At 44.5% G+C, this 19,834-nt stretch overlaps 1 protein-coding gene across 2 annotated transcripts in view; it reads right to left on the bottom strand.

Annotated features, from left to right (window-relative positions):
• Positions 1-19,834, bottom strand: part of ASTN1 (astrotactin 1) — a 326,135-nt gene that overhangs the window by 147,652 nt on the left and 158,649 nt on the right. For both annotated transcript variants that reach the window (XM_047705323.1, XM_047705324.1), the window contains one exon: positions 16,766-16,850. In XM_047705323.1, the coding sequence (XP_047561279.1) occupies positions 16,766-16,850 (85 nt within the window). The remainder of the gene's footprint in view (positions 1-16,765; positions 16,851-19,834) is intronic.

The following is a 19,834-nucleotide window of genomic DNA, read 5'->3' as shown; positions in this document are numbered from 1 at the left end:
CTGGCAAGAATCAGCAGGTACATTCCTCTCCTTCCTGCTTATCTTCCCCCATCATGGGCTGTTCCGAGGTACATATTTCCACAAGGCCTATCTAGACTACATCCTGTGTGTCCCCAAACTGGATTCTTATAAAGCTGTGGCTAGCTTACCAATATGGCACGTGTCACTGCTTTTCCGCTTCCTGTCTCAACGGTCTACCGCCGACCCCCTCACTCTGCTTCCCTGGGACTGATCCTTCCTATAAAGCCTTAATACCGAAGCTTTGTTTCTAGAGGACTCAGGCGAGAGCAGGCTATGTTCGTCAATGTCTTCATCTGTAAAATGAGGGTAGATAGTAATAATATCTCCTTCATAAAGTTGGTGTGAAGATTAAATGAGGAGATGTTAAGGGCTTAGAACAGAGCCTAGCACATAATAAACCTGACACTATTGTTGGCTATTATTATCCATCTTCTTTTTTTTTCCAGGCACCTAACACAATCTCTGAGACATGGAAGGTCATCGATAAATGTTTTTCAAATGAATGACTCATGAACGTACACTGCTTTAGTGGCACTTGGAAGATAAATGACTTAACTCAGAAAAGAACACCATGACAAATATTAAATATAAATAAGCTGATTTGTCTTTTGTGGATAAAGAGGCCTAAGCACCAAAGAACGTGCTGAGAAAATCATGCAGAGGTTTACATGGACATGCACGGATAAGCTTACGGGCAACCATTCACTTATTCATTCAACAAACATGTATTCGGTGCTTGATCTGAATGTGGCAGGAAATGCCATAGGGTTACAGTGATGAATAAGACATGGAACTGAACTTGAGGAATTTGCAAGCTGGAAGAGCGGGGGTGGGGGGCGGGGGGGGGGCGGACAGATTAGCAAACAGATGATTAGAATGATCAGATCATTGTTTTATGGTGTAAAAGCAACATCAGAGACATGCAGGGTGAGTCACAGGGTCACAGAAGAAGGCCCCTTTGTAAAAGCTAGGCAGCACCAGTTAGCTGCCTCAGAGGGGGCTATCTGGATGCAGACCTAAACACTAAGTAGAGAACAGTCAGAAAAGTTTGGGAATGGGCTAGGGAAGGGAGTAGGAAAAGTCACTCTGGGCACAGCATACCCCATAGGCAAATCCCAGCCACGTGGTAAGCATGGCCCATGCACAGGCTGGACAACACAGTCAATGTCATTGGAACAGAACAATCCAGGCAGAGAGAGACTGGGGTGAGAGGACTGACGGGGTTGGCAGGAACCAGGTCAAAAAGAGCTTGCAGACTACCTTAGGAAGCCCCAATTTCTTTCTGTAGGGCCCCAGGTGTCAGTGGTGAGTTTTGGGGCAGAGTACGAAATGAATAGCTCCTCCAAGTAGATCTTTTGGTTGTTGGAGAGGATGCATTTGAAGACAAGTCATGAAGCTGGGAGCCAGGAGAGAAGCCTAGCATGGTGACACAGGTGAGAGATCAAGGGCTTGTCTGAGGCCAGCAGTCTGAAAAACATCGTGGTGATGAGGAGGTGCTCACCACTGGAGCCCACTGGGGTACCCCTCACCCTCAGCACGCACCCCAGGGATCTGCACTCAAACATTCCCCGCCATGAGAGTCCATGATGGAGCTCCAGCAACTCCTCTTCCAAAGACAAGACAGGTGAGTCGGGGCAGAGCCCTTGGACATCAGTGCTGAAACAAGACCCAGGTTCATGCCGCAACCAAAAATCTAGGTCTAAGTAAATGTTTCTGTTAAACGTTTCTTCATTCAAAGTAGTCATTGAACTTCGAAGGGACCAAGAAACTGAAAGTCCGAAATAAACAGGCAAGTAAGAGGTAAAGTCAAGATAAAAATCCAGGTTTGTCTGATCAAAATGGAGGGTCTCTCGGTCTCTCCCTCCTTCATTCTCTGTCTAATGCGCGCATGTGCGCCGCACACACACACAGAATTTTAACTTCACCGCAGATTCCTCACAGTCATTATCAAGTACATTTTCAATATCTGGAGGCTCACAGCCAGTCTCCCTTCCCAACTCCCATCCCACAGTGCCTTAGATTACCAACTGGAACCTTAACCATGTCCTACATTCTTTATCCCTGGCCCTAGCAAGTTTAATTGCTAAATTGGTTGAAACTGAAAGAATGGGGAAAGGTTTTGCGATAGCATCACCAGCCCTCTCCCTGGGCTTCAGTTCAAAGGAATCGCAGTTCAGGGCCAGAGGAGAGAGGAGCAGACTTAATGCACTTGTAGGCTCTGCTCTCTCCCGCTGCAATCCTCTGGTGCACAAGGGCACAGCAGGGGTTGCTGGGAAACAGAGTCTTTGATGATGTGTTCTCCCTGCTGTGAAGACTAATGACTTCAAAGAGGGCATCCTGCCATGCTAGGGGCTTGCGTGGAAAATCTGACTGCAGTGTAATTAGGAAGAGGCTTGAGTGTAGGCCTCTATGTCCAACAGCACCCTCCTCTGCCTGCTGGAAAACATGGTGTGGGGAAGGGAGAGACAAAGCTTTTCAATAGCAGGGTGTGTCTTCAGGATGATTGCTTTGAGGCTAATAAAGAGGGGAAAAACGTTCAAACCAAACCAAACTAATCAACCAACCAACCAACAAACCTCAGCCTGGGCAGGAACTACTGGTCAGTGGTCAAAATGGAGAGATTTTAAATAATAGAAGCAAGACCTCCCTCCTGAAAACCATCTCCCCAGCAGGAATCATGATGCCTGATGCTGATGCTGATTCCTATGTGTTAGATAATCTCACTTTTCAGGATTCTCATTGACCTCTCAGCACCTTATGAGGTGGGTACTATTACTATCATCCTTGTTTCACAGGAAGGGAAGTTACAGTGCAGACGGCTTATACAATTTGCCCAAGGGAAGTGGGTAAGGACTCAGGGGTTCTGTTGTACAGTCCTAACCAATACGTTCTATGGACTAAGTTCTTCATGTATTTAACGTCCTAATGAACTGGCCTCATAGGACTGTTGTGAAGATTGAAGAGGGAGTTTGGTAAAGAGGAAGTCTTTAGTGGAAGTGATGAGCTGTGAGTGGTCTCAGGACCCTCCTTCCTTCCTGCCCCCAACATAAATATCTTCCCTGTTATTCCATTTCTCATAATGCTTGAAATCTCACCAGTACCTACTCCATTTTTATTGAGCACCTACCATACACAAGAAACTGTGTACTTGAGAACGAGACTCAAAATTTAGCCTTTGCTCCAAAGGTCTTCTGGTTGGTCTACAAGGGGTCAAGACCAACCTAGGGATAGAAATAACAAGGCACATTGTGGCAACTGTCACGAGGTCTGAGGCAGCTCAAAGAAGGAGAAGATGGCTTCCAACTGGGGAATGAGGGAAGACTTTATGGAGGAGCAGGGATTTAGAAAGGGCCTTGGAGAATGGATAGAATTTACTGGAAGGGTAATGGAGGGAGTAACTGGAGAGGAAGAAGTGTCCTGAGTAAAAGTGGGGAGGGTGTCAAGTAAAAAGTTAAGGACCGTCAGGAGGCAAGCAGTTCAGCCAGGCTGGAAACAAACGCAGGGGCCTTGAGGGCTGGGAGGCCTTATCATGAGAGGCCACATGGTAGCCACACTGGTCTTCATCCATCACACTGAGAGCCAAGACACAGGCTCAGACTGTTGGGGTCATTCCATCTCCCGCCATTCATTCCTACCATGTGCTCTTAGGCACATTATTGGACCCTTTGTGCCATAGGTTCCACATCTGCATGATGTGAGGAGGGAATGATATGAAAACTCATACAGCATTTACAAATAACGCCTTTACATAGAAAGCACCCAGTGAATATTACTCGTTATTATTTAAACGAGGTAACAGATACGGTGTCATGAAATACGAGGCATTGTTTGTGCCCTGGTGAGATTTCCATTCTAACGGTAGGTTATTCTCTCTTTCTTTCTTTCTTTCTTTCTTTCTTTCTTTCTTTCTTTCTTTCTTTCTTTCTTTCTTTCAAGATTGCTTATTTGACACACAGAGAAAAAGAGAGCACAAGCAGGGGGAGCTGCAGGCAGAGGGAGAGGGAGAAGCAGACTTCCTACTGAGCAGGGAGCCCAATGTAGGGCTCAATCCTGGGATTCTGGAATATGACCTGAGGTGAAGGCAGGCGTTTAACGACTGAGCCATCCAGGCGCCCCGTGACTCTAACCCAACTTGCCAAGCTGATACTAAGATCATACCATTTGGTGGCAGTTCAAAGAAACTCAATGCCATTACTTGCTGAGAGCTCATATATTTTCTTTAACATTATTGAGTACAACATATTTTATTTATGTTTTCTTCATAAACCTTCTATCAACTCTATGAAGTAGATACTATTTCTTTTTTAAAGATTTTATTTATTTATTTGTCAGAGACAGAGAGTGCGCACAAGCAGGCAAAGTGACAGGCAGAGGCAGAGAGAGGAGCAGGCTCCCTGTCAAGCAAGGAGCCCGATGTGGGACTTGATCCCAGGATCCTAGGATCACGACCGGAGCCAAAAACAGCAGTTCAACAGACTGAGACACCCAGGCGTCCCTGAAGTAGATACTATTCTTCTTATTTTTATTGATGATGAAGTTAAGACTCAAAAAAGTTATGAAGTCAGCCCAAAATACAGTGCTTTTAAATAGAAGAAATAAGATTTGAGCCCAAATCTCAGGCCAACAATACACTCTTCCCACCGAGCTCTGCTGCCCCCATACAGATAAAAATGTGAGCAGATGAACATTAATCCTCTTGGAAGTAAGGAATCCACAACCTCCCAGTTCGGATGAAAGAGTTTGACCAAGGCTATAATTAAGTGAAGTCCAGTTAATGATACCCAAGCTTATCTCTGGAAAGAAAAACCTCTGAACATATTCCAGACGACCTTTATCCTAGGTCAAGTAGCTTGGGGAAGATGGATGGCCCCGTCTTTCAAACATGAAGATGCCACTCCTGACCCATTGGGAAAAAGTTCTGAAATCTTTGCTAACAACGAGGACCTGACTAGGGGTTTTATTCTTCCATGATTGTGCTGGTAGATGGGTAAATGCAATCCAGGTGTATGGTCCACGATGTAGGCTATGCCACGCCCCCTGCTACAGTAATGGGCCATCTTTTTTTTTTTAGATTTGTTTATTTGACAGAGAGAGATCACAAGTGGGCAGAGAGGCAGGCAGAAAGAGAGAGAGGAGGAAGCAGCTCCCTGCCGAGCAGAAAGCCCGACGCGGGATTTGATCCCAGGACCCTGAGATCATGACCTGAGCCGAAGGCAGAGGTTTAACCCACTGAGCCACCCAGGCGCCCCAGTAATGGGCCATCTTGACTTGAACACATGGCCACGGTTCCACACTGGCCACAGCACAGAGCTAGTCAGTAGCAGACATCTGCCTCTGATGGACAGTTACCAGCTGGGGGCCCCTAGGATATGTCTGAGTGCTTTTTTCCAACCTGGATTGGGCAGTAGCCAATGGTATTTACCATGCTTAGGTCCCCAACGAGGTCCCTCTAGTGGTTTGTCGCTTTCCCTAGGCCTCTACATCATTCTGAAAGAGATGCTTAACTACAGACTACATACTTGTCATTGTTCTAATTCAGGCGTCAACTCATGGATCCCCTGGCCCCAGAGCCTCGAGGCTGAACTGCAGCTTCATTCCAGCTTCCATTTCATTTAGACTCTCTAGCCTTTGAGGGACTGGACACAGGAAAGTTCTCTTTAGGGACCCCAAGAGTCTCTTTTCTTGCCTCTGAGACTTTGCAATATTGCTACAATAGTCAAGAGATTCACCTGTGGAATGGGGCCATTAGTAATTTCTACTTCATAACATTGAAATGAGAATTACATGCATTGGTATGTGAAAAATACTGAGGAGAGGGGCTGGTGCATCACAAGGGCTATTTGTCAGTTATTATTATTACTAATATTAATATCAGTACTATTACTACAGCACTTGAAGGGCACAGTGAGGGGAGCACTATAATACCAGGCTTGCAAAGTAATGTGGCTCATTACACTGATTTAATTCCACTCCAGGTAGGCTTTCAATGTAGACTGTGTTCCCATTTTTTACTATCCCACAATGGTGAGCTCTCACTCCATTTAAAGTCATGCTTCGATGAGGAGAAGATATTCGCAAATGACACTACAAAGGGCAGATATCCAAGACTTATAAACTCAACACCCAAAAAACAGATAATCAGGTCAAAAAATGGGCAGATGACATGAACAGACTCTTCTCCAAAGAAGACATGCAAATGGCTAGCAGACTCATGAAAAAATATTCATCATCATTAGCCATCAGGGAAATTCAAATCAAAACCACATTGTAACCACATTACACCAGTTAGAATGGCAAAGATTAACAAGACAGGGAACAACAAATGTTGGAGAGGCTATGGAGAAAGGGGAACCCTCTTACACTGTTGGTGGGGATGCAAGTTGGTGCAGCCACTTTGGAGAACAGTGTGGAGAGTCCCCAGTTAGTTAAAAATAGAGCTACCCTATGACCCAGCAATTGCACTACTGGGTATTTACCCCAAAGATACAGATGTAGTGAAAAAAAGGGCCATATGGACCCCAATGTTCATAGCAGCAATGTCCACAATCACCAAACTGTGGAAAGAGCCAAGATACCCTTCAACAGATGAATGGATAAAGAAGATGTGGTCCATACACACAATGGAGTATTAGGTCTCCATCAGAAAGGATGAATACCCAACTTTTGTAACAACATGAATGGGACTGGAAGAGATTATGCTGAGTCAAGTAAGTCAAGCAGAGAGAGTCAATTATCATATGGTTTCACTTACTTGTGGAGCATAAAGAATAACATGGAGGACATTAGGAGAAGGAAAGGATAAGTGAGTTGGGGGAAATTGGAAGGGGAGATGAAGCATGAGAGACTGTGGATTCTGAGAAACAAACGGGTTTTGAGGGGAAGGGGTGGGTGGATGGGTGAGCCTAGTGGTGGGTATTCAGGAGGGCACGTATTGCATGGGACACTGGGTGTGGTACATAAACAGTGAATTTTGGAACACTGAAAAAAAAAATAAAATCATCTTTCTCCTGTGGCTATAAACAAGGGAGTCTCTGCTGTGCGTCAGGATGGGGAGAAGTCCATGCTGAGAACTGTGGTCTGGACAGTCCCATGGGATCCTCCACCCTCAGGGCTTGCCTGGCACCCGGGCTTCGAGCAGCTGTCCAAGGTCCTGCACAACTGAAATCTGGGACTCTTCTACATTCAAGGGTCTTGGGTCCAAATGGCAACTTTGACTAGAAAGTCTGGTTCAGGCTATATCTCCTCAGGCAAATGATGCTACTCTTGATGTGGAAAACCTTGGGGAAGGTTAATAAGGTTGGTGGGAAGAAGACTATAAGGAGGAAAAAAACTATCCCAATGCTGAGCTACATCATAATTTAATAAGAGCCTAGATGTTGGCATCAGACACCAAGAACAGGTTCTATTCATGACTCCATGACTCTGGTCACCGTACAAGCCTCGAATAAAAATAGGCATTGTTCTCATTATACATACATATGTATGTGTGTGTGTACACGTGTGTCTATTTATAAAGCAGAGCAAGAGCTACAACACTATGAAGAGATTTTTGTTAAAAAAGGATTATACTTAAACAAACAAAACAAAAGGTCAGAATGAGTTCCCTCCAGGGAATGGTACTTCAGGTGGCTTAGATTTTCTCTTTTTACTGCTTGTGTGTGTGTTTTCCCTAGATTTTCTACCAATTATCTGCAATCCTTTTATTAAAAGGAAAAAATAAAGTTAAAAAAAAAACTGTGTAGTGACAAAACGTCTGCTCTCCAATTTCCAAAATTATATGAAGTTAAAATTTCAAAAAGATAATTACAGCATGCATGTCTGAACAAGAATCCAAAATACTTAATCTAGGAAGGCTACGCCTTAAGATTATTTTTACTAAAATTGTTTTCACAGAAATCGTACGTAGAATAAACACTATTAACTACTCAACTCTTAACCAGTTCATAGAATTTTCATCAAGATTAGTGATTTTTTTTTAAAAAAGACTGAGTCCTGCATTATATACTTAATAAATGATAGCTATTAATCAGTATTACATGAGGGACCGCTAAAGTCTTCAGTGACATTGAGGTTGTATGGCATTAAATACTGTGCTAAATGTGAGGTTTGTTGTTTGCAGTTCACTCAGCCCTTTGCTACCCAGACTTATAGAGATGTTTTATTAGAGTCTGACCTGAATGCTAGACCCTGAACCACTTTCTTCTCTCCCCCCAAATCAGGTTAAAATTGAGGGTTTAGTGAGACATGAAGAATAACTTCCCCATGGCAAAAGTTTTAAGAAAAAGAATGTACCACAAAGACCCTTTTAAAGCTTCCTTCCTTATCTTTTGCCTCCAAATTTTTTGATTATAAATGTAATACATGTTTATTGTTAAATTATGAAAGAGAACAAAAATATATACAGAATTGAGGGGAACAAGGGGAAGCAAAATTTTCGATGCATAGCAAAAGAAATTGGGAAGACATGTGCCAAAATGATAATGGTAGTTTTCTCTGAGCATGGGATAATGAGTGGATTTTTTTTTTTCTATTTATTTTCAAGAAAAAAAAAGATAAATAGCCAAGATCGCCAAAGCCGGGGGAAATGACAGCACTCTCAAATCTAGTATTCTTAGACCGATACCCAAGGAAGCTGAAGGTCCAGCGAGCATTCCTAGTGGAAAATATCCATGCATTTCAGTAGAATATATAAATTCAGGACACTATCTGGAAAGCATGGGCAAGACATAAAACATTCATTTCTATAAAATTGAAACAATTTATCTTCCATTCTTGAGCAGATGGGAGGGTAAATTGAGGTTGATTTTTTTTTTCACCCTGGTGGTCATGTTGGAGGAAATATGAGTGTTCCCGCCTCCGGCACTGTTTAAAATAAGTCTCTTGGTGCCGTGACTGGACTAGTCAGCGAGAACACAGTGGTAGCTTCACCCTCCTCCAGGGGGTATGCAGTACAGTAGGGGGGACGGCAGACACCTGTCACTCAGGGAAAAATGGGATGAGGAGGTCCCTCCACCCTGGGGTCAGGGGGAGGGAGAGGGGGAGGAGGACACCGAGAAACAGTTGGGGACCTCAGAATGTCCAGCTCTCATCTACCGCTGGTAACTGGCTTTCAGAGTGTTACATGCTTTTCACACTGCACTCTCTTTGAAATCTGTTTACCTGACTGACTTAGCTCCAGTACTCACCCAGCACTGTCAAGCTTGGCCACCAGCTCTATGACCTTAAGCAAGTTTCTTCACCTCTCTGGTCCTCAATTTCCCAATCAATAAAATGCAAGGATCCTTTAGATGTCCTCAGCCACAGCCTACAAACCCGTTCTTATTTTCATTGCAGGGGATGGTGCAGTGGTAAGAGGGGCCCTCGCGAGGGGTCTAGAGACTCCGGGGTCCAGCTCTGGGAGGTTTCTTAAGTCTGGCTACGCTTCAGAATCATTTGGGGGAATATTTTGCAGGTACAGATTTTGGAGCCTCTCCCAGACCTATGAAATTAAAATTTCCGGAGGTAGAAATCAGAAATCCATATTTTAAGTAAGCTCCCCAGATGATTCTTAAGTATTTGCTTCATGCACCGGCATCAGGGAGTCAATTACTAATGGCATATTTTGCTCTTGTATCACCTTTAGTAACCAAGGAGGTTATAGTTGCCTCTAAGAGGGGAGCAAAGGGCATCACCTAAAATGACCACAGTCAGGGTCAGCACAGCTCATTAAGTGCCTCCGTGCAAATTAGAAAAAGGTGCCCATCTGGACAAACATAGCCTTTGTCTCAGGTTTTGTTTGCCTTGGAGAGCACGGGCTAGGTTTCAGCCCTCAGTTTTTTACTAGCCAGATGTCTATCTGTAATCTACAAGGTCCATCACTGTACTCAGCGGACTGACCACACGCCTTTTGTGAAAATAGGTCAAGTCAACATGTTTGCACTTGAGAAAATCCCTGAGGACGAGGTGCAGAGTCTCCCAAGCCAGGTGGGGGACCTGACCCTCTTGTGTCAGTAGGTGGGGCTTCATATGCAACTGATCGGTTCCTGCCTGCTTGTCCAGGGAGGGGTCAGCCCTCCTCCCACAGGACAACAGTTCAGCTGGAATCAGGTTACAGCGGGCCTTCTAAAGAGAGAGGGAACTAGGAAATTGAAACTTAATTCCAAGAGTGAAGACGAAGATCTGTCTCACATTGGAATGGGTGGGAGAAAGGACAGCCACATTGCCCTTGACTTCTGGGGGAAGAGGTGGAAATGGAAACAAAGAACAAGGAGGGAAGAAAAGAAGAATGAGAAATAAGGGGCCAAATAAATACACTGGGAACCCTTGTTAGGAATATGTGAATAAGTTTAAAGTAATTACAAAGAGTGACACACGCATACACACAGAAACAGAAAAAAGGAGAACAAAAAGAGCTAATGGGAAGATAATCCCATTTGTGCATGGCATGGCAATGACAGGTGCTGGCATGGACAATGCCGACGGGGCTGGAGGGCAGGGTGAAGGGCACCCAGAGATAAAAAGAGCAGTGCCAGGCTGGCCTGCAAATCTTGTCTGAGGGGTTGGGGGAAGGCGACTGGGGCATTGGTGACACAAATCAGCGACACGTGGGTGGGAAAATCAAAGCCAGACGATGATCTAGAAATGGACAGAGAGAAGTCAGTAACTGTCATATGTCACCCAGGACTGTCTGACTCCAGCTGAGTCACTTCTAAAGAGACATTGGGCAGGTCAAAGAGGCTAAACACTGCCCAAGACCCTTACTGGGGATCAGAGATGCACCCCAGCGTTGCAGTTACTGCCCTCCAGTGGCTGGACATTTACCCTGTGATTTTCAGAGAGCTGAAAGGAGGCCTTTGCTCAGTTGTAGAAGGGCAGGAGGTGAGGACAGGTTTGTGGTTCATTTTGAGTCACCGGGGGAGTCTGGTTTCTGCTCCATACCTAGAACCCTGAGGCAGGTGCATCCTCTCCACTGGTCTCTGGTCATCGTACTGAGGGTTGTCTCCAGGGAAATGTTCCGAACGGAATCATTCAGGCAGTCCCAAATATAATTACTGCCATCAAGGACGTATTTTGAGCACAACAGAGGGGTTGAGGACAACCTTGATAGACACCGTCCTCATTCTTGGCTTGAAAAGGAAACTGGATTCTATGGGGCGAGACATTTGCTCCTTATATGGATTTAGAATCCCCAGGCAGTCCCTCCTGGGAGGGGGCAACAGGGAGAAGAGGTAGAAATAGAAGAAGAGAACAGGAAGCACCTGGCACAATGGAAGGGACAGATGAAAGCGGCGTGGGCTGTAGAGCGGAAAAAGTACGCATGCGCATATGCGCACATGCGCACATGTGTCCTTATCTGGGGATATGATGGTAAACGTGTTGGCTCCTGAGTAGGCAGTGAGAGAAGGTTCTGATTCCTGACAACAGCTTCTAAAACCACAGAGAACACCTGTTCATTTCCCACTGCCAGCTCTTCCCGTCTCATGAATTATCACTCGATCACCCTCCTTCAGCATGGAAATCTAGTGATATGCCAGGGCCCTTTAGTGGGAAATCTCCTTGGTGTTGCCCTCTGTACCTGAGATGCCAGAATAAGAAATCAGACTATTGTTTAGAAAGAATATTCAAATGCATGAATTTTATGTAATGGGGTGTTCTGAAAAATGTAGCTAGAAGCCCCTGGGGCACACTTTTAATTTAACAACAACAAAAAACTTGTGATAGCTTTTCTTAATAATCTCCAGAGGAGGGGCGCCTGGGTGGCTCAGTGGGTTGGGCCGCTGCCTTCGGCTCAGGTCATGATCCCAGGTCCTGGGTTCGAGCCCCGCATCGGGCTTTCTGCTCAGCAGGGAGCCTGCTTCCTCCTCTCTCTCTGCCTGCCTCTCTGCTTACTTGTGATTTCTCTCTGTCAAATAAATAAATAAAATCTTTAAAAAAATAATAATAATAATCTCCAGAGGAGCTAAATAAAATTTTTTTGCTTCTGTAATATGTTCCTGTAAATCAATCTCTCTTGCTTCCTCCACCCTCATTTATTGGTTTCATTTCTTGTTAGAATTCTCAATTTGTACTTGTTGTCGAACAAATACTAGATATATACTCTAACAGTCCCTCTCTGTATCTATAAAGCCACAATGATAGGAGGCTGAGCAATTTCTAGTGAATTCATGGCAGGTTAGACAGAAGACCTGGTAAAGCCCCATGCTGGGGGTAGGACCCTTTTATATCCTAAGTCCTCTATGGGACAACTCTGTCACCAGGAATGCTGTGGCAGGAAATGATTGATTCTGTTGCCAACCGTGAAGACCAAAAATATAATCTCAAATATCCCATGTTCTTTTAATAACTCATTAGAAATCTGTCATCTGTGGCTTTGTTTAAATCTTTTGGAAGCTTTTTTTTTTTTTTTTTTTTTTTTTTTTTTTTTACTTTTAGTGAATAGGAGCTTCTTATGTAATGAATTCAGTAATTTTACAACTGGTGACCTGACCCAGTCACCTGGGTTCACAACAGTGACTAGCTTCACCTCCCAGATCCACTCACACATTTCTCAACATGGGCATTTTTGGCAGAACCAGAGTCACCAAGAAATGGTTGCAACCCCCAATACTCACATGCCTCACACACATGGTGCCTGATTCTGTCATTCTTTGTTGTTTTCTCTTAAAAACTTGTTATCTACAGAATAATGTCGGGACTAGGTTTTACTTACAGAATCCAGATAAATACAAATTTAGATAGTCTCAAGAGGTTTTGAGTGGGTTTGTTTTGCTTTTTGTTTTCTTTTTACGTTATTTTAATTTATGTAATTTTTAAAAAAACGATTTTACTTATTTATTTATTTGAGAGAGAGAGATCACAAGCAGGGCAGAGGAGTAGAGAGAGAAGCAGACTCCCCACTGAGCAGGGAGCCAAACGCAGGACTCATTCCCAGGACCCGGGTATCATGACCTTAGCTGATGGAGATGCTTAACTGACTAAGCCACCCAGGTGCCGTATTTTATTTTGAAGGACCCAGAATGATAACGTATAGTGAGGGACGATTCCACCAAATATACAGACAGCTTGGAACTTCTCCCTTCTGCTAACAATTTTAGGGGCACCTACATGGAATTTCAGTATCCAAAACCTTAGAAAGCAAGAGCTCCTCCAGAGCTAGGTTTTACCCACTTTATCAATCTCTTCTCCTGTCTCTGTAAACTGCACTCTTAAGCTACACTGGGCTATTTATTTGCTAGTCCTAGAGAAGTCATGCTTCTTAGGTCTCCAGGCTTTGACATATGCTGTTCCCTTTGCTTAGAATTTCCTTGATCAGCCTACGAAACTTCTCCATAACATTCCATTCTAGGTTCTTAGATGTCACCTAAGTCACCCCTTCAACTGTAATCACATAGACCTTTCTTTCTTTTAATAGGTTTTAGAATTTATTTTCATTTTCCTGTTATGTAGCCATTATCTATCTAGACTGGTAGTTTTTCCAGAACAGAGACCACATCTTTTAATTAGCAATCTAGTTTATCCTGGCACAATAGGTAATCAACTGCATATTTGCCGAAAACGTAAACGAGTGAGCGCATAAATGATGGTGTGCAGGGCTGAGAGCATCTGTACGAATAAACCTGCACACACACACACACACACACACACACACACACACACACACACACCACGCATGCGCATACCACATACCCACGCACACCGGCTCAAAGGCGCACGCGCACACATGGTCTCGGTAACCTGGAGCACCAGGGAGAGGCTGGGTAAACTTGGAGGTGTAATTTTTTGTATTAATGTCCTTAATCAATTTTCTTCCTTGTCTGAAAGTCATGAAAGCTTATTGCTACTTTTCTCCTCATACATTAACCTAGATTTTTCACAGGGGAATTCATTTTCAATATCACTGGCCTGGGATTTGCTTGTTCTACTTCAAAAGAATGTTCAGCTATTTTTATGTATGCAATACAAGGATATTAGGTGAAAAATATAAATACCAACACATGCTGCTTCCCTTCGACTTCTAGAACATTAAATATTCAGGAAAATCAGGCCCGCCATCGATTTTTCCATAATACCCCAATACGTATCATTAGTTGGCAATCTGTCAGGCCGGTTTCCATTCAAGTGACAGACTTCACGTTCAAATCAATTTCGATTAATTTTGTAAGAATCATTTAGAGAAACGTGGCATCAGACCCCCGATTTAAATCAAGATGTATGGCATCCTCCACTTTTCATTTATCTTGTCATTTTATGAGGGAAATGCAGTCTTTTGTCTGGCATTTTTTATATACATATAAACCCATGCTGCTTATCACTCCTGGTTCCATTATCCCCAAGATAGTCACTTTTTTCCCTCCTAACAGTTGCTCCATTATTTTATTAGTGTCCAAAACGAGACCTCACAGACAGTGATGATCAGAGAATAATGGAAATTAGAGATGGAAATGACAGATTAGGTCTCCTTGTCTGTTTCCTGGGGCTAATGTTCCTGTCAGTCTGCAACTCGGTGCTTTAGCCTGTCTTATTTTAAATGACACCCACATGGGGCCTCCACTGAGTCCCTGGAGGCTCTTGTCTACATCCTAAGACTGCCTCTACAACGCAGCCAGAGGGGATGACGAACCCTTGTGCAATTACCAAGTGAAGCCAGGCCCGTCCTCTCATGATCTGTCTGCAAGGCGAGGGACATGGAGGCTTGAGCGATTAGCCACCAAATCCAATCACTGCAGAGGGCCAGCCTGGATCATTCAGGGCAAAAAGCAAAATTATATTTTGTCGTTTTCTTCAGCAGCAAGTTTGCAGGCTAAATGATAGAGAGTTGGTTATCCATCACCCTTTACAACATTTTACTCAGAATCACGGTGAACCGAGATGCTCGGCCATCACTAGGGCTAAAATTCTGGCTCCCCATCTGCGATGCAAACGTTTCAGGGGTCAGAGAGGGAGGGGACTAAGGTGACTCTAAACAGCGAATGGGTCTCTGTATTCATACCCTACCCGACATCTATCAGCCAAGTCCTCGGCCCTCCCCACCCGTCTTTCTTTTTTTTTTTTTTTTAAAGATTTTTTATTTAGTTATTTGACAGACAGAGATCACAAGTAGGCAGAGAGGCAGGCAGAGAGAGAGAGGAAGGGAAGCAGGCTCTCTGCTGAGCAGAGAGCCCGATGTGGGGCTCGATCCCAGGACCCTGAGACCATGACCTGAGCTGAAGGCAGAGGTTTAACCCACTGAGCCACCCAGGCGCCCCCAACCCGTCTTTCAACAACACACAACCTCACGTGTATTTATACCCTTCTACAAACATCTTCCTCCAAATCAGGGGGACTGCCTCTCTGATGTGATCTCAAGTTCAATGGAAACAGGGCAATCCTTCATTTCCACCAACAGAAAAATTTCATGGCATTTTGACTTCCTCAAGTTTTCTGACCTGTGACTCAGATTTCCTTCCCCTAACTTCATTCTCTCTTGTCCTTATTCCTCAACCTCAACCCGTTCCAGAACATTTGCCCTCTTCTAACATCGATGGGCATCTATCATGCCTTGACTTAGTCATCAGCTGACCAGTTCTCCGAGTTGAGTCCTTCTATCCTTCATCATAAATCACTCCCTTGGGCTCTTCAATCATTTTTATTGCTCTTCTCCAAACTCTCACCCATTTGTCTCCATATTTATTGCTGAGAGAGTCCAGAACTACACTCACTATTCTAGGCTTGGTCTCATCAGAATCCTACAAAGGGGGCAGATCATCGACCTCGGGGATAGCAGTCCTCCATGGCAATGTATGAAATGACGGTGGCGCCTTTTTTTTTTTTTTTTTCTACCTTGTCAGGCTGCAAACACATTTCCAACCTGCACAAAAGCAATCACTCTCAGGTGGCTTGTGCCTTGATTTCTTTCTAGTGTTCCCTGTTCCATCGACTGCTATTATTAGAGTTTATTGATCCCTTTCTCTTCCCACCCTGCTCCACGAATGAGCCAATGCAGAAAGCAAGCTCTTGGCACCCAAAACAGAGTAGAAAGTTGCCTCTAGAAAGCAAAGGACAACGCGCAGTCCTGATGGCTGACGGCCATGTGAATGATCTCCGTGCCACTGAATCATACATTTCAAATGACTGAAATGCTCAATTTTATGGAATGTAGATTTTATCACAATAATTTTTTTAATGTAAAAAAAATAATAATAAAAGGACAAGGCAAGACAAGGGAACTCTTATCCCAGTCACGTGTGCTTGGGGGAAAGCAAAGGTCTCAGGGAGAAAGGGTGACTGGGGACCTAGCAGGAGTACTGTGACTCATTGTGGAGCACTCCCGCACGTCACCCTTGCTAAATGAGGTGGGGAAATTAACGTTTCTTCTCATGTCCGTCTCTCAAAGCTCCTCAAGCTCTGGGAGAGCCACACGGGAGTCTGCGTGGCTTCGTGCCTCTCCAACAAAATCCTCAGCTAAGCTCTGCCTGTGGAAGCCTGGTGACTGGCGGTGGAAAGAGAAAGAAGGCAGGGACAGCTTGATTTTTCAGATCCCAGCTGGAGGCTGTGGGGCTGCGAGTCAGAGGCATCATCTCTGAACTCGTAAATGGAGAAAAAGATGACACGGACGTCACTGGGATGGTATAAATATGGAAATGCACGGTGACATTTTTACCCATTCGCGATTCAGAATATAACCACCCTTTAGCTGCGTTCCCCTGCGTGCAATTGCTCCGCGTCTTGGCTGCACGAAGAAGGGTGACAGCTGGGAACTGGCTCTCTTGCCATCCCCTGCACTTACCCCTGGTTTGTGCCCCATTCATTCCGAATACAAAGGTGCTTGTGTACAGGATCCTTCATGTAACCTTCGTAGCAGAGGCATTCCCCTTAGAAGCAGGGCAGGAAGAAGAAACAGGAAGCAATTGATTAACATGTCTGTTCGAGAAAATGAATATGAAATGATTACATGAAACTCCGACTCTAATAGTGGTGTGGATGAAACAATAAATCCCATTATGCCACACATCCCCATCTCTGCCGCCCACGTGAATGAACACACCCTCCATCTCTCCATTTGCTACCACGGGCTGAGTTTCACTAGTAGAGGAACCCAACATTTACAAAGAACCTACAAATGTGCTCCGTAAAAACAAAGACCAAGAACGCTTTGAGCAAAAGGGCTTTTTCATCCTTATTTGCCGGGTGCCCCGTCTCCTGCAAGACACCTATTAGGTGAGCAAGGAGTGTTTAAAGAGCACCTAAGTGACTTATTTCACCAAATATTTCTAAGAAAATTGAAAAGTAGGTATTATTAGCTATGCCATGCTGATAGGGGAAACTGAGGCTCAGAAAAATGAAGGGATCTAGAGACAGCTTATAAAGTGCAGTTAATATTTGAATCATTGACTCTGACTCTGGACCTTAATTTCCACCACGCCATGCTGTTCACCCACAGAACCACCACATGGTTCAAGGAGGCCACTCATATCTATTATGGTTTTTGTAGGAACTCCGGGTTTTTGTTTTTAAATGAAAATGGCTAATGATTTTGGAGCTGTTAAACAGAAGAACCTCCCACAATTCTCTATCTATATTGCTCTGCTTCATTACCACTAGTTACTCCATTAATACACCAAGGGGTTCACAACCCCTCTGGAATTGTATGCAAAACTGTATATGCATGTATGTGCGTCTTCCCACAGCAGGATTCCATGACATTCTTCTGATTTACAAGCAAATTCAAGACCCCCCAAAGATTAAGAATCATTGCCTGCCTTAGCGCTGATCTTGAAAAAAAAATTGCTCCTGCTCCCTTATATTAATAATTTGTTATGTAATGTTATGTATCCCTAAACTGCTGAGACCAGTCCTACTACAGCACTAGTGTTAACTCTTCACTGGCTGGTTAATTTGCACGTAAAAGAACAGGGTGTGACTTCCTTTAATCTGTAAATCACAAAAGTGGCTTGCCCTAAGGAGAGAAGGGGCATACAGTTCCTTCATCTTTCTAGAGCAAGAGACACTTAGAAAAGGATACACCTAGAATAATAGCTTTGAGGGCTATTTTCTTTTTTCAAAGACAAAAACCAACAAAAATGAAGCAAAGGGACCCCACAGTTATGAGGGAAGGGATTGGGTAGGTTATAAAGAAATGAGTTTTTTGTTAGGATCTAAGCTTAGCCATCCTTTCAAGATGGACCTCTAAGGTACTCCCCATCGGGGCCCACTACTAGATAACACTCATATTCTTCCCCCCACACCTGCTTAGCTCAAGGTGCTGAGGAGTGAAGCGAAAACTAGCGATTTCTTAGTCTGTGGGGGCTTTACACAGACTATGAGGTCAGTACGAGACAGTGTGGGACACTCAGGCTTTACATGAGCTAGATTTGCCACAGGCTCAAATTCACCAGTTTCAGGGCTACTGAGCTGTACCCAGGAATCATCAGGGAGCTAGGGTTGGAACCAGGAAACCAAAGTCTGAAACTAGGTAGGTGATAATAAAGCTTTCAGATGAAGGCTGTTTCTCTGGGAGAAGGAAAGATAAAGAAGGCAAGTACCAGAGGCCCATAAAAGAAGGAAATCACCAAGGAGCCAGGCCTCCTATCTTACCAATTTCAAGGAAAGCAGGGGTTCAAGACTAGAAGCTACACAGGGGCAGGAACAAGGTTCACTTTTCTGCACGAGTAGCGATTTTTGTTCATAGAGTGTAATGGAAAATTAATTAACTTAAAATTTTGCCCTACATTTATAAATAACACCACTACCCCCACTCTCAAGATAGAGAAATCAAAGGCGATTAATGGGTAGAGGGTACAGACCTCCTTCTCCCTTCAGAAGATCCTCTCCCGATTGTCCTTGTGCAACATTAAAAAGCAGGAAGTAACCTCAAGAGGTCGTCAGACCCATCACTCTGACTCTCGGAGGGGTCTTGGCTGGAGGCCTTGCCCTAGAAATGAGGACTGACAAAAAAGGGAGCCCTTCCACGTTTGATAGCTAGTTGCCACAAAACATGTAAAAAATAAATGCACTAACAACTCAGAGTTCACGCAGAGCTTGATTTTCCTAACGACGGTGATTCGTACCCTTTGTAAAACGCATGTACCTTTCTCAGATTGCCTTCAAAGTCATTATCTCCTTATGGGTTCCATCACTCAGACTATGTGGGGACACCGCTGACAAGAGAGAAAGCTTTCCTCCGTATAATGTCACGTGCAGCCCAAAGTCAGAGCAACGGAGACATTTTCAAACATATCAGGCTAGAGGCGGAGGATAGCCAAAATCTGCCTCCCAAATGATCCTCATTTCCGGAACCCACCAAACGTTCCCCCCTTCTGCCTTCCTCCTCAAAACCAGTTTGGCCATCTACACGGAAAGGAGTTCAGACTTGAGGAGGAAAGTTGCTATGGCAACCGAATGCTAACTCTTGACTTTAAGAGGGGTTTCGTGCGAACACAAGCTCCGACTGTTAGCTGTGAATTTTAAAGACCCCGCAAGGGTGTTGGATGCCCTCCTAAGCTAGAAGTGTTACAGTCTCTGCATCTGCTGTGACAGATGGCGGGGAACACATGACGTGCCGACTCGGTGGCGGTGTTCGCAGGAATCCAATGGAGAGACGTGTCACGGCCACAGAGAGGAGCCCAAGCGGGAGGGAGTGTGCCCTGCAGGAGACACGCACGGGTGAGCACACTGCCAGGGTGTAGAAGCCCACCAAGGGACGATCGAGGTGATCCAGGGAGGGCCAGGAAAGGGCTACCCTTGATTTGTGCTTGGCACCCAAGGTCAGACGCCTTGAAGTAACCCATACGGCACCGTGCCTCCCCTCATTTCCCATCCCACAGGTGAGGGACTGGGGTGCAAATCTCATCAAAGG

Source organism: Lutra lutra, chromosome 15 (genome assembly GCF_902655055.1).
Source record: "Lutra lutra chromosome 15, mLutLut1.2, whole genome shotgun sequence".
NCBI lineage: Eukaryota > Metazoa > Chordata > Mammalia > Carnivora > Mustelidae > Lutra > Lutra lutra.
This window is presented reverse-complemented; position numbering and strand designations above follow the sequence as displayed.